General features: G+C 41.2%; 2 protein-coding genes across 5 annotated transcripts in view; both read right to left on the reverse strand.

The window, feature by feature from the left end:
- Positions 1-4337: 4337 nt before the first annotated feature.
- Positions 4338-5088, reverse strand: BHLHA15 (basic helix-loop-helix family member a15). The gene has a single exon (XM_072878338.1). The coding sequence runs from the start codon at positions 5055-5057 to the stop codon at positions 4557-4559; it is 501 nt and encodes a 166-aa protein (XP_072734439.1). The 5' UTR covers positions 5058-5088; the 3' UTR covers positions 4338-4556.
- Positions 5089-8969: 3881 nt separating this feature from the next.
- Positions 8970-15433, reverse strand: part of LMTK2 (lemur tyrosine kinase 2) — a 44635-nt gene continuing 38171 nt past the window's right edge. The window contains exons 12-15 of one of the 4 annotated variants that reach the window (XR_012044932.1): positions 14940-15075; positions 14289-14534; positions 13024-13147; positions 8970-9087 (exon numbers count right to left, since the gene is read on the reverse strand). Coding sequence is in view for 2 of the 4 variants with exons in the window: in XM_072878036.1 (XP_072734137.1) it covers positions 13119-13147; positions 14289-14534; positions 14940-15075 (411 nt within the window). In the remaining 2 variants the exon portion in view is untranslated. Of the gene's footprint in view, positions 9088-9147; positions 13148-14288; positions 14535-14939; positions 15076-15433 lie in introns of those variants that run through there. The other 3 variants (XR_012044931.1, XM_072878037.1, XM_072878036.1) reach the window with 3 other exon arrangements.

Here is a 15433-nt window from a genome sequence, read left to right on the forward strand (position 1 = left end):
CAACATACACCAACGTGGGTGATTGATTCATCCCTTTGTCAACAACAAACCACTTTTTATTCTCAAGAGCAGCTTTTTTTCCTGTTTTACTATAATTTGACTGTGATGTGAAATTATTATTTGAAGTCCAGTCCTTGGGAAGTGCTGAAAAAGCCCCTCCCAATACCTTCAGGAAGGCACCACTTTTTTCCCCTGGCAGCAATTTACAATCATGTTTCCTCTGTGTGTGTGACTGTGTATGGAGTTATTTTTATATGATGAGCAGTGTGCTGTGGTCTCAGTACTGTATTTGTAGAAGTAAAACTTATGTTTGCACGTATTTAAAGAATATATTTGGTATTTTAATGCCAAGGAAAGCACTGTTTCCAAGTCCAAATGTGAACGAAGATTCAAGATGCTTTACTGTTTAAAAAGCCTGTTGATCTTTCCAGTATGTGATTAGAGATTTCTGGGTTATACATACATTGTGGGAGGACCATAAATAACATGTTTGCATTAATTACCATAATAGGTTTTGCATAACTTGCACAGTATCTTGTCCAAATAAATAACTTTATTACATGTATTTTTAGAGAATTACTAGGATTGTATTTTCTCTGCATTGTGTCAAAAAGATTTTTTGTTTTAATAGTCAGTGTTTACATATCCAACAATCAAACCGATTTCATACAATAAGCTTTATAATGTACCTTTGCATTTTTCCCTGCATTGCCGAGTTTCACATACTTTACTGTAAAAAGCTGGGTTTAAGTGAACAAAAGATAAATTGTAAGTTGTTTCTGTTTGAGTACTAAATATTTGCCTTCTGAAACTACTATTTAGAAAATTATTTAATTTAAAAATATAATGTCATTTTTATGGCTAGTTAAAATAAGGAAAAGTTACTTTAAATTGAAATGATTTTGAAAAATAAAAGTAATTTATCCCTTTTGACATGTCTAATAAAGCAGCACTTTGTAGCAAAGTACCATTTTGGAATTAGCAGTTGTCGTTCCATTAAAATGCCTATGTCCTGTGCCTATTCATTGGGGATGGCTGTGTTCGGAGAAGGGGTAACCTTCACCTCTGCTACTGTAATTTTATCTAGGTATTACATGCCATTTTGGGCTTAATATTGGAAATAATGCCTCTTTGTTTGCAGGAAGTCCTGTCAGAAATACACTGCCACAAGCATTTAAACTCCATATTTAAAACAGTAGTATCAGTAGTTGGTTCTTAAAGTGATGTGCAGTTCTTCATCAATGGCACTGTTAAAATACTGGTTTATCCAACTCACTGGTTTTCTTCCTCTGCCAAAGTAACCAAATAGCAATTCAGACACGGCTATCCCACAAAAGCATTTCAGGGATCACATTTAGTATCTGGAAACTCTCAGATCTCCCTTATAATGCACTGGTCTAGCAGACTAATGACCTATACGGAATCCTACAAAAAGTGACATAATCTACACGTGCTTAGTCATCATTCACTGTGAATTATGAACCACATAACATAGAACACAGAATTTAGGCTGGAAGTCATCTAGTCCAACCCCCTGGAGGGCTAGTACAATCAGGTAGCTCCAAGCCATGTCCAGTCAATCTGAACCCCTCCAAGGATGGAGGTTCCACAACAACCAGCTGACGCCGGTATTTGAGGCCATCACTGCTGCAGCGTGGGGCAGAGGCCCAAAACCCTCTCTGCAACCCGCACCTGGGCAGCAGCGTCCTTCCCCTGCGGCAGAGGTCCGTGCCGCGACATGGTGGCAGGTATCCCGCCCTGCAGCGCCTTCACACAGGCTCCAAGCGCTCCTCAGCAGAGCTGCTGAGCCTCTCCGGGTCCTGCGGGTCTGTCCCTCCCTCCTCAGACACCGGCCTCTCCCAGCAGCAGGTGCAGCCGAAGGTGGCAGAAACAGCGCTCGGACCTGCTGTGGTAGCCGCAGCGGCGAACACCAGCCCGGAACCCCTGCCAGCCGCTCAGCTCGGCCTCCCTGCGCTCCCTCAGGAGCGGGCGCCGCTCCCCGGCTCCTCTCGCGAGAGGACGAGCCCGCCAAAACGCCTCACAGCCGCGGACCCTCAGCGTCGCCGCCTGGTCCCCGCTCCCTCGCAGCGAAGCGACGCCGCACCAAAGCGCCCACTGTTCCGAGCGACGCTCCCCCCCGCCGCGCCCCTTCCTGGCTACCTCCTCGCCACCGCGGCTCGCTCGCTCCGCTGGCGGATGCCATCCCCACAGCCGCCCCCACAGCCAGGGGAGCGCACCCGCGGCTCGCGGGCCAGGCCTCTCCTCACGCCCCTTCTGGCGGGACGCTGGCGGCGCGAGCTGCCCGCAGCCGCTCGTCGCCGGAGCCTCCGAGGGCCCCCCCCCCGTCCCGCACCGCGGTCCGGACCATCTCTCGAGCCTCCGGGGATTCCCAGCAGGGCAAGGACACTACACTTGGCAGAAACTGCTACCCGAACCTGCCCGGCTTCTCCCCGGGACCCCCGGCGCAGTGTCAGTTGTGAAATCGCGTGTATCTGATTAATGCATTTTGATACCCAAATCCATTTAGTCAACGCACCATCATTTACGCAACACCGCCTCCAACCAGCCTCAGCGCTGAGCTCCTGGCACCGACACCGAGGGTGCTGGGGTGGTAGGGGGTTATGGCCAGATATCGCCAGAGGCACAGTCCGAGCAGCCTGTCCTGCTACAATACACCTCCAACCATTCCATGTACAGGTCGGTCTGGCACCGGTCAGGTCCCGTTCACACTGACCTGTATGGTGAGACACAGCCAAGTGACATCCAACGTGCTCTGAGGCAGCGAGATGCTAGGTAGAACAACTGAAAGAAAAGGCCTTGGTGTTCCTGATTTCTCCTGTTATGATCAGACAACATATCAATACATTAAGGGCTTTACACCAATAAGGAGCAGCTGTTGAAGGCAGTAAGATACAGCACTGTTATGGCAAGTCAAATCTATGAGACCAGGTTACTACTTTCATTAACACTTGAGTACTAGGAGGGCTAATCACAACTATTTTAGTGTGAAAACAGTTTGGAAACTAAGAAAATCCCAAGTCAAGGCAGGATCCAAATAATTTCTCTCTCCAGTAAGGCAACCACACATACAAAACATTACGTTGTTCTACATCATACCTGTAGATCACTATGGTGGAGCAAAATTCACATCCCTCACCTGCCTGTCTGGGAAACCTTACCTTTTAGTCCAAATGAAATTGTCACGCTATCAGCTCTGCAGGAGCAAAATATGTTACAAACTTTGCAGTGCAGTATGACTCCTCTGTGATGGATCTGATAATCCTTCCTCAGCCACCATTCCTCCTTGGATAGCCCTACTTTGCAGGGAGGACCACGCCACATACTGTTCTTAATCCTACTGGTACGTGAGACACCAGATTCTACCTTTGCTATCCACACCACAGAGCAACAGCCATCCTGCTGGCACAGGACTTTGGGAAAGTGGGTGGGAAGAGCTGTAACACAGGGGATACACAGGCAACACAGTTCCACCCGAGGGCACCTCAGCTTGTTCTTCAGGAATGAGAATAAGAGAGGAAATGAGAGTTCCTCAGTGACATAAAACCTTTTACAATAAGATGGGGGAGGGGGAAGAAAAAAAAAAAAAGCTCCTTTTCCTTTTTTGAAGAGCTCCTGCTTCATTTATTATGTTTTATAATACCAGAATCTAGTATTAACTCAGAAAGAATCCTGATGACATTACAGGCTTCATTAGCAAATAATTTGTAATTGCATAGATCATTGTCTAACTTATGACTACACTAAAGCATTTTTATCATAGTTTTGACAAAAATAAGTAATTTGTCTCTTATTTAATATTTGTATTACAATGGCACCCAGAGACTCACTAAAGAAAAACTCCATGAGGCCGGATACTCTGGAAACAGACCAGAAAACATCCTTACTCTAGAGAGCTTACAATCTAAGAAAGCTTTGTAGATGTTTACATTAACAAGTACTTTAAAAGTTTTTATGCTTTGCAAGGTTCAAAATTATCAGAGCAGATCCAAAACACTCAAGATAAACATTCAGATTTGGTGGCCAACTTCCCATATGTGCCACTTCACCCATCAAGTTAGTAAAATATTGTCATCAATTTTAATTTCCTCCGTAGCAGGATATAAAAGAACAGAGTCACTGAAAGGTTGGTGAACACCACTACAGCCAAGATTCTCAACAAGCTCTAGTGAACTCAGGTGACGCAGGCCTGAAATGCTCAACTCACAACCCATCCAAGGAGGATAATTTTCACAAGTTACTAAATCTTTACTTTCAAGTCAACTACAGTGTTACAGGGTAGGTTTCCAGACCCTGACACACCACACAAATACATCCATTAAGCTCTGAAAAATTCTTACAATTTAAGGTAATTTTTTTATGTGCCATATAAGCTATAGCCATGAGTGTTACCTGTTTGTCTTTTTAAGAAAAAATAGGGGGTAGCTGGAGGCAAAAATAATCTCTTAAAATCTCTATGTACTGACATGTATTATCATGCAAGAAGGAAAAAGAATTACGGTAGTAGCTAACTGGGTGTTTTGGCTGAAGCTATGAATCTATGTGGAATATTTTTGTAGATGTTCCTCACGATCGTCATCCCCATGTTGTTGTTGATAATGCTGGTACAATTTGGACACCCAGGCTCCCCCCATCCCTTCTGCTGCTGGAAAGTGTCCGTTGGACATGTTGAGTATAATGGAGGTCAAGGATTTAATGTAATTTTTGGCCAGTGTTAGAGTCTCTATTTTGGAAAGTTTATTCTCAGCTCTCACATGAGGGATCACCTCCCGCAAAGCCTGGAATGCATTGTTGAGCTTGTGCATTCTCTGCCTCTCCCGCTCGTTGCTTTCCAGTCTCCTCAAATGCCTGTCCTTATTGCTCCAAGGATGCTTGGCTCTGGCTGTAGTGATCTTGCTGCTCTCCTTGTTTCCCCCATTCCTCCTTTCTTTGTGTCGCAAACATTTCACCAGTTCTTTTTTCCTCATTGCTGATTCCTCAGAAAATGCTTCTTTGTCAACAGTATGCCTTTGCTTCTTTCCTTTGGTTTTAGTCTTCATCTTTCAGTAGATGTACTGGTATTAAGCATCAACATGCTGTAAAAACATGACACCCATATCTTTAACCGTTGCACAGTTCCATGCTGAACAAGTGATCTGATGTAGGTTTGATATGTTTGTTTACTTGTTCACTACTGGAAAACCATCATTGGCTCTCAATTTAGTGATGTTTGTTTTAGAAGTTGTGAATGTTATCAGTCAAGATGACCTGTGCAGATGAACAGAGGAGAAAATCCTTTTTTAGAGAACAACAGATCCTCCTTCAGCTGGAAGGAAGAGGTTACAGAAGGAGCAGAGGCCAAGTGAATGGAACCACTGAAACGAAGATGCAGTGAATCACCTGCTGGTGTCCTCACATATGGGAAGCCAAGTGAAAAACAGACACCTCTCCACTTTCTTAAAAGTAGGCCTCAAACTGGAGAGATTTCTCCTCTCTCACTGCACATAAGAAAATGGTCTCCAAGCTGATCCAGTCTTCCCGTGGGAAGAGTGAACCACAACTCAAAAAATATCAGTAGTACAATGGTCAATTAGGTTTGATGACAGATCGCCTCTGTTTTTTGATCTCACATGCTTCTGTTTTCTCCCAGCTCTAGTTACAAGTTATAATAAAACCATACACTGCCTCGTTGTACATATGCAGGCCTATGTGTGGGGTGTTAGAGAGAACCCTCAGGCTCTTACTCAATTTCTCCCTGAACTCCTGGTAATTGCTTTTTGTAGGAATAGGTTTCCACTGTTTATAAGCAGTCCACTAGAGGGAAACATGACACACTAATTCATACAGGGGCTCAGAAACTCCTAGCCAGCAACATGTTTTCACCCACAGCATCTCTGCATTTTGGGCTAGTCCCCACCACACACACACACAGAAGCACTTCCCTCTTCCAACAACAATCAAATAATGGTGGGGCTTAATTGCAGTTTCTACCCCAGTTCAACAGTAACAGAGCAGTATTTATTCTCCAGGTTATCCAAAAAGACACAGCAATGTTCCTTCCTCACGTTAGCAAGGCAGATGACAGCACTGAAATTTTACCCTCCCTCAGCCCAGATTCTGTGCCAACACTCTATCTGAAGACAGCAGCCTCACAGCAACCCTGCCTCTAACACCAACAATCAATGTTACTGAGACTCTATTTCCCAAATGCTTCCTTCCACTTTCTGCCAGTTCATGTAGTCATAAAAAGGTTTGGTCTTAAAAAAAAAAAAGTATTTTTATGCTGATGCTATTATGTAGGAGCAGTTAGAGAGGTGGTGAGCCAATAAAAAAAACCCAAAAAACAACAACAACAAAAACAACCACTAGCCACAGGTGCTTGACTGTCCCAGTATAGGACATCAGCCTTCGCTGGAGCAGGTGGTGAGCAGTTCCCGGGTGTGCTGCAGTAAATATCACTTCCTCTCTCATTGCTTTAGAGACATCTTCAGCTGCTCAGCATTCACAGTGACTCAGTTCTCTGCCTGCGAGGGCATTCTGGCCATCCCCGGGTTCCTTCCTCCTAGGGAGGCAACTTTGCCAGAAAGCACAGGAATTCACAAAGCAGTTTGGTTAGGGTAGCACCCAGGTGACAAATGCTGAGAGAAAGACAGCACCAAATAGTTTGTGTTGTGGGAGCCTAGAAGAAATGCTAGAGACACATGGGTATCTTAAGCAAGAAAATAGAACTAAAGCCAAGCACTAGGTTTGCTCTAGACTCTTAGTCTAACTCATTTGGCAGAAAAGGCATAACTGCAGGACAGAAAAGTAAAGGCAGGCACACAAACGACCAGTCAACCTCCCCCTTCCAGTGCAAAAAGCACTGTTGGGAAGAACAGAGAACTGAGCAGCTGCTGTTTGAAAGGAAAACAACCCACAGGACTTGGTGAAGAGAAGGTTCATTGAGGCAGCCAGCAGAGAAAGCTGGAAGAAAACCCAAGAGAAAGGAACCTTCAGCAAACTGTGGGAGCAAAGTAGTCTTTAAGCTGGGGGAAAGCAAATGGGATGACATGGGATAAGAGGGTGCTTAGCTGGCTGAGGTTTGCTCAGACTGCTGCACACTGCTTGTGACCCTGAGAAACCACCTCATGGAGCCACAGCCAGGCTGCTGGGACCCCCAGGGAGATAGCATGAGTGTGCAAGGAGGAAATGGAGATGGAGAGGGGATCAGGAGCAACAGACTGGGGTGGTCAAGAGAAATCAAAGAGAGAGAGAGAAGCCAGATACCAACAAATTTTCCATCTTCCACACCCGTCTGTCAGGGCTGGCGTCCCTCCTCTGTGACTTACCGCTGCCACCAGCTGTGGAGAAGGCGCTTAGGGCCGGAGAGGTGACATAGCAGAGACCTGTGGGAAGCCAGGAGCAGCAGGAGGGTCTGTGGTGGCAGCAGGGGCACTGCCTGTCCTCTTGGGCTGGGCCAGGGTCTGTCAGCAGGAGCCTGTGAGGGAACCAGGACCTGCCCCACGCTGAGGAAAGCCCCAGGGACGAGGCGGGGAGGCGCTGAGAGGAGGCCCCCAGGCAGGCGCTGCTGCCGCGCCCGCAGCTCTACCTGGAACGGCGGCCAGGCCCCGACCCCGCCAGGCAGCCGCGGCCCCGCTGCCCGCCGCGCCGGCAGGTGGCTGCGCTGTGCGCGCCCGCCGCGACACGTCGCTTTAGCGGCGGGGGCGGGCCCGGCCCGGCGCAGGCGGGAGTTCCACGCCTCAGGTGCCGGCCTGCAGGGTAACGGTCCTCACGGGGAAGGGGCACCCCCAGAAGGCGGCACGCGTGCATGGAGGCGAAGCACCAGGTCCTGGCAAAGGAATCATGCAGGGGCACGTGATCCCAGCTATTGCCATTACCCTTTCTACCCCCACGGAGGGGGACAGTGCCTGGAGACAGCAGCCAGCGCAAGGCTCCTGGGTTTTGGATGGTCACAGGGCTCGAAGTGATGACAAAATGGCAGGGGAGAGGTAGCGCTCTCAGCCAGCACTGCAGCAGCATGTGTATCGAGGTGCTGCCACCAGTCTGATAGAAACTAAGCCAGGCAGGTCAGTGTCACTACAGGAGGGGTCAGTCTAGCACTTACTTCAGCAGGTGGAGTGTCCTCGGGTGGAGGAGGAAAAATTCTGTCTCAACTCTGTTCTGCCAAGGGCTGTGCAAGTTATCATACCACCTGTGTGAAAAAGGCCCACAGCCAGAGCACTTCCATCCCTTACAAGAAGGCTGCTGATGATAAAAATTGCAAGTGCTCAAATTCTTTGACAATAGGCTCTATATAAGATGACCAGTTTAGTGCCATGGGATCTTTTACATCTGTTCTCAATAACAACCACAGTCCTGGTCAAATTTCAGCCCAGTAGTTATATTTTACCTAATGAAGTTTAGTCATCTTGGTATCAGTTTCTCATTCCCAGGTCTCAACAGCTGCCAGGACTCAGAACAGCTGCAATATGATGTGGGGGCTTCTACAACCTTTAACTCTTCTACAACCTACTACTCCTTTAACTACTGACATTGCTGCCATGTGTCATCACAACCTTAACGGTTAACAGGTTAAGAGGAAAAAACCAGCACTCTTCTCCTGCCTCACGGAGTGCCCAGGCTGAAACAGTCTCAATCTCCTGTGAAAGAAGCTACCAATGCACACAAGTACTACATTTACCTGGCAATCTTAGGTCCATTCAGCACATGCACTTAGATTAAAAAAAAACCACAATAAAATCATATTCTAGAAATAAATTCAATAAATACTGAGAAAACATATAATTAACTTGTTTTCTGAAGGGTACTTAAAAATTTTGAAGTCTCCATTCTTCCTACAGATGCTTAATTCTAGGATTAAAAGCAATATTCAGTTTTTAGAATTACACTGTTAGTATTTTAAGTATTACTTCTCTACTGACTGCATATACATGTTACCTGAAGTTCACACAAGGGTGATATAAGAAGAAATTAAAGGCGACTACACTAGTGTAGACTCATCTGCTGGGACTGTAGCTTTAAGCTTTTCGTACTTTCTCAATATATATCTTACAGTAGAACTATACTGTGGACCTGATCCATTGCTGGCATCTGTTTTAAGAATGAACAAACACAGACAAAGAGATTATAAATATATAAGTGTATTTTATTTTTAATATTAAATATTTTTAAATTACAAGCAGTTTCTTGAATCACACTATGCATGATAATCAATATACAGTAGAAATTACAATTTAAAAATGTACACAATTTAAAGACATTTTTACCTGAAATTTCATTAACTATGATATATTGCCATAAACCTCATACCTGTATTAAATTACAATAGGAAAACCTCATACCTATGATTTTGTTACATAGTTTCTCATTTACAAATAGAATTAAACATTTTATATATACACACACATCAGTACCATTTATCATTTAAGTTACACCTACATCTGTGCAAGTTCAAACAATTTCATAAACAAAACTAACTGTAAGTCATATTCAAGTTTCTGAAAAACAGGCTGCTGGTATTACAAATACTTATTTTCAATAAGTTTATATGATGTTTGACTCTCCTCTAGATTTTTTCCAGTCTTGTACCAAAACCATTAACATACAAGGATATTTCTGTATGACTTAAAGCTGAAGTAATTTTGTACACTCCACTCTTATTTAAGGCTATTTCTTATAAGGCTAATATACTTGGATGCCACCTTTTACCAACTCCAACAAAAATAGCCATGTCACTAACACCTGACGATGCTGACATTTTAGCGTAGTGCTTAACAACAATTAAAAAAAAAAGTCTTTCTACCAACCAGCCTCCTCATGAAAAAGATTGAGTACTACATAAAAATCTGCTAAAAATACTGATAAAAAGAATGAGGCTTAAATGGCTTTCATTAGTGCATCAACAAGGATATGAAAAAAATGTTTAATACACTCATTTCCATGAAAATGGCAGTTTCCATAAATGCAGTTATACATGCAACATATCTGCAGCTTGGGGATTTGGGAGAGTACAGGTGTTTCCATGAAAACTGGACACTCTTCTCGCTCTGTTGGCTTCTCACTACAGATCCTCATTTTTAAACAAACTTCCTTAGGTGGGAAAAAATCAGATCTTTTAAAATAACTTTAGTAGCCAAATTGAGACAATGCCTTCAGTATTCAAATTATCAAGGTATTCCACTAGAGAAGGAATTAAAATGTCCTCATAATAAACCATTGAAAATAGATACATGTACTTCTAAAACAGAAACCATGCTTAAGTAGCTAGTGCAAGAAATTACATATAGTTTAATGAATGATTTGTAACAAATCCCCTTATTATAACGTCACATGTTGGAATTACTGATTCGTCTTCATTGTGCCACTGACTGCTAGGCAGGTATTTAAATATTGCTAGTAGTTGATCACATTTTTAACTATACATTTTTCCAGAAAAGACCTTTTTTATTATTGCAATCCAGCCTACTGGATTACTGAAATTAAAATTAATTGTTTAAGTGAGGTGAGTCAACTTTAAATATGTCTTTCTCTTCATTGCACAGCTAAAAAGGACATTACCTTGCTTAATATTATACACATCCCAGCTCATTTTGGAAAAAATGCTCCTTTGGCAATTCATTAGCAATGAGTCCACACGGACAAAGGAGTAAACTTTCACTTCCTATGGAAGGTTTTCTTTGAACCCAGGTAAAGAATAAAAATCAAGCAAAGGAAATTCCTGATGTGCAAGACATCTGGTTTTCCAGAATTACAAGAAACAAAACGCACAACCAAATTGTAACATTCTGGAGTATAAGCTTTTATTTAACCTTGGACTGTATTTTAAATCAAATGATTGAAAAATTAAGGCTGAACTCCAGGTCTGATACAGTAGATTTTTCACCATGCAAGGCAGATAAGCCCACAAATTCTTTGCAGACCATTATGGAGTTTCATTCTTAGTTTTCATTTTCCATACTTAGAGTATGGTGAGAATTATAGAAGACAGATGAGATCCCTTAATCTAGCTGTATTGGGGAGTTTAATCTTGGATTTATGGAATTTCTAAGCAATAATTTGTGCACAAAGTCTATTACCTATATTTCAAAATATTGAGAGTAGTGCACAGCTTCCTTAAACGCTCTACAGTATATACTGTAAGCCTGTATTAAGAACTACTTGGCTTTACCTCTTAAATAATGTTTTGGGAAAAGTCTGTGAAAAATTCAGTTCCTTCATACTGAAGAACAGTTCTGACTGAACCCGAGTGCCTCATCAGAAAAAGTTATCTCAACAATATATTGGCAACTTTAAATAACATTATAACTAAATAATTCCCTTTTGATCGGTATGGAAACCATTCTGGTAAAGGGCTAAATAATGCTGGAATAAAGCAATTAACATATTCCTGTAATTTTAAAACATACTTAAAAAATCAAAACACATTATAGGAGGTATACAAAAACAAACTTTACACATCTGAAAATATCTAGTCCTCCCATACTTCACATGATTAAAATTCTCTGGTGACTGGATCTGAACACAGAGCACTTGGACCACCATTATACTGAAGCCCTGCCAAAATAACCACTAAAATACAAAGTACTTTGTATTTAGTACATTTGTATTTTAGTACACTAAAATACAAAATACAAAGCCAGGTAAACCATTCCTACCAGTGTTTCCTACAGATCCGCAGCTGCATAAGGCATTCTAAGAGGTCAGGGATTTGTTTCTCAACCAAACTAGTTTTGGAGTAATAATTACGGATTTTTTCCCCAAGCAGTTTAAAGGATTGAACTAGGTAAATGCATGGTAGAGTATGAAGGGTAAAAAAACCCCACATTGTATTCCCTTCCCCACAGACAGCTTCAGAGCAAACTTTACTATACTGCATCTTTGGGTCAGTATGCATTTCAAGATGTACCATGGAGCCTTGCAGACATCTTAAAATAGGTCTGGCCTTATAAAGGGTGCAAAATTGGGCATTAACCATTAATCTAATTCTTAATTGCCATGACATCACTGAGAGGTAGATTTACCACAGGCCTCTGAATGACAGCCCCAATCTGCAGTCAGCAAGAGTGAGCTTCAAAATTCACAGAATGTACAACTGAAGGGCCAAGTGTGCCCCAATCCAGTCTATTGAAATCAGTCTTTTTATAAGGTTGATAAATTCCACAGTTTTGTACAGCCAATTTTTCCTCTTCTCTCTCCAAGGCAGAAATTGTAGTAAAAACTGGAAGGCCCTTAATTATGATATAGTCAGATGCTATTACAGTTTAAGCAGTCAGTAGGATCATATTCAGGAATTAAGAGACATTATCTCTTTCATCTAAAAATTCCAGAGTATATCATATATTCTTTTCCAGTTTCCTATAAAACATGAACACTAACAATCAATCTATAATCATTATCATTTAGAAATGGTACTGAATATAAGATTTCAGCAAGTCTAACATAACACTCAGGAGTTATGTACGTTTTACAAGTACCGTGCATAGCAAAGGCTACAAAAAGGACAAATTAAACTGGGTAACTGGGCCAATTCAACTTGTCTTATTTTCCTTGACTGATTTAAGATTTTGATTCTGTACATCATCAGGAAATAAAGGAAGAATAATTCATAGTGCAATTGTAATAAGCAAAGTAATATGTAGTGATATCTTTTTGAATAAATATGGCTCACTACTGATCAACTATCATTCATACAGTTTCAGCAACACAGCCACCTGTTGCACAGGACAGTTATACACAACTCTACAACAGGTGTATGTTCAAATAGATAATGAACTACATGGAAAAATATAAAAAGAATATTATACAATCTCATACATAAACCAGACTGTAGTGTAATTGCTTTACTTGTTTAAGTTATCTGAAAAATACTTCAAGTACTTGAAAACAGCGGCAGAATCATCTTTCAATGAAAAGCAAAATTGCACTGATTTAAAAATACATTACAAAGTTAAATACACATTCAAATTAATGTCCTGATTTAACATTGCTTTCAGTGTTTACTTTCATTTCTTAGTACTTCTTGATTACCTGTGTTACTCCAGGAGGATCCAGAGTTTAGATAAAGAAGTTTCAGACAAAGTCTGTGTGTTTTATGTATGTAGTCCAAGGAATTTTTAATTCATTTAATCTTTCTCTCCATCTTCACTGCTTCCTATTAGTAGAGGAAAGGTCATAAGACACAGTGAGATTCTTCTGCACAACCCTCACTTCTTTGTAAGACTATTCCTAGAACCTGGCATTCTGCTGTTGCGCACTTCCAAGTTTTGGTTAATCTTTCCCTAGAGCTTTCAACTACTGTAAACATTTGGTACATTTATACGTAGACATCTGCTTAAATCACACAGTTCAATGTCACTTCTTAGGACACGTAAGGCAATGTAGGATCTCCAAAATAATCTCTCTTATCTGCAAGTAACTAAGCAGCAAACATTATCTAATCAATAAGCACAATCCAAGAACAATACACCTCTCTATATAAACACCAATTACATTTTTATAGACATTGACCATTAGCAAGGCTTAGCAATCAGTAATATTTATTTTTAATAATGCAACATTTTATAATCAAGATTAATATGCTGAATGGATTCAAGTCCGCTTATTTCTTCTTCTCTTAACCCTCAAAAATGTATCAAAGCTTAGAAAAAAGCTTTTTGTTACAGACAAGAAAGCTTCCGTTAGTAAATACTGCTAGTACTCAATATTGCAATGAACAGATTGTTTGGCTCTCCTAACAAACTATCCTACTCACAGTACTAGAAAACACGGTCCAATTCTTGGGAGAATGTCAAGAATGCACTTTCTAAAAAGCAGTATGAAAAGAAACTGAACTGTAAAATAAGCTCAGACAACAATGGCAGAAACATTATGTTCCTAGCATCCTCACCCTCTGCAATAAAAATAAGATTGTGACTTATGACAGTGCAATAATGAGAATTATTCAACTGCCATAGTGTGCAGCTATACAGAAGTGCTTAAGGACTGCACAGATTTCATTTATACAAATATAGCATTAGTTTTTTTGAACAAAAAAATTGAGCTTGTCCTGTAAATGTTCCATAGAATATCCTACCGCAAGTTTGTAGCAACTTGGATGCAAACAATCTCAATCTAAATGGAAAGCTATGTCTTAACTGAAATACAAGACCAGACGTAACTTTTATAGTGTTAAAAATGCATTTCTAAATTAAGTATTTAAAATAGAACAACATTTGTCATATCTATTACTTGTATCTTTGTATAAAGTTTTTAATTTGTAGTTTTAAAATAATTATTATAACTAAATCACTTACCTCCTTGTTCTATATCTGAATCTGTAAGATGCGTAAGAGAAAAGCTTGCCATGTTTGCAGGAGAGATAGAGAATCTGGAATAAGGGGATGAATGTGACCAGTTCTGTTCGAGAGTGCGGGAAGGTGGAGGTGGAGAGAAGTACTTTGACTGAAGAGGTGGTTTAGAACTAATTAGACTATTAGCTGCCTTCGATATAAAGGATGGCTCTGGAGAAGAGAAGTCATCATCCCATTCAAAACCCCCACCTGGGGGGGGGGAGCGGAAAAAGAAAACAGAGGCAATTTACAGTAATGTAAAAATTCATATACAGTTTTAAAAGCAAGCCCCTGGAAGACTGCATTAACCCAAAACAAAACTTGTAGCTTTTCTGTTCTAGCCCTGGGGGTCACAAAGATTTGTCATCCATAGTTTGGTTGCCTCGCAAGATACGCTAGCCACATCAATATACAAACAACCAGTATGACATCACAAGCTTTGATAATCAGTAACACTAGTATCTGAGCCTAGCTGAAGTGTATGCTTAGGATGCAAAACTGAAGCCGGTATGGTACAGTGAATTTACAAAATCACATATAATTTAAATGACATTTCATTAAAAACTATGCATAAAACAGTGTCAGCCTCTGCTGCGTATAAATATATTCAAGTACCTTCTTCATCTGTTGAGCTTTCTGAATTTGCAAATCTGTTTAAGTAACTAAAACTCGAAGATGGAACAGCAGTGCTGTGAGAGCCTTCACTGTTCAAGTCTGCTGCACTGTTTCCCAGCTCCTTAGTTGGTGTTTCCTAAGGCAAACAAAATAACTTATTTAACTCTCTTGTACACACAATGTATCCATGCCTATAGATGCAAGCATTCAAAATACACTCCTCCACCCCCGTCATCAAATCTACTGTGGAATTTAATTGTCTATAAACTCTTAAGTTATTACCACACAACAAAACTTTGAGTTATAGATTAAGCATATGCACGTACTTCTATTTCTAAAGAAAGTTGTATCAAATCTACACTAAAATGCAGGAAGTGACTATTTAAATATTATTTATGATATAAAAAGGTTTCATATTTCTAGGAACAAAGCTAAAACACCTTCCAATTGAAAACAGTTCCCTTATCAGCCTGACACAGGTAGGGGTTTTTTTT

This window comes from Ciconia boyciana, chromosome 13 (assembly GCF_034638445.1).
Source record: "Ciconia boyciana chromosome 13, ASM3463844v1, whole genome shotgun sequence".
In the NCBI taxonomy this organism is placed as follows: Eukaryota; Metazoa; Chordata; class Aves; order Ciconiiformes; family Ciconiidae; genus Ciconia; species Ciconia boyciana.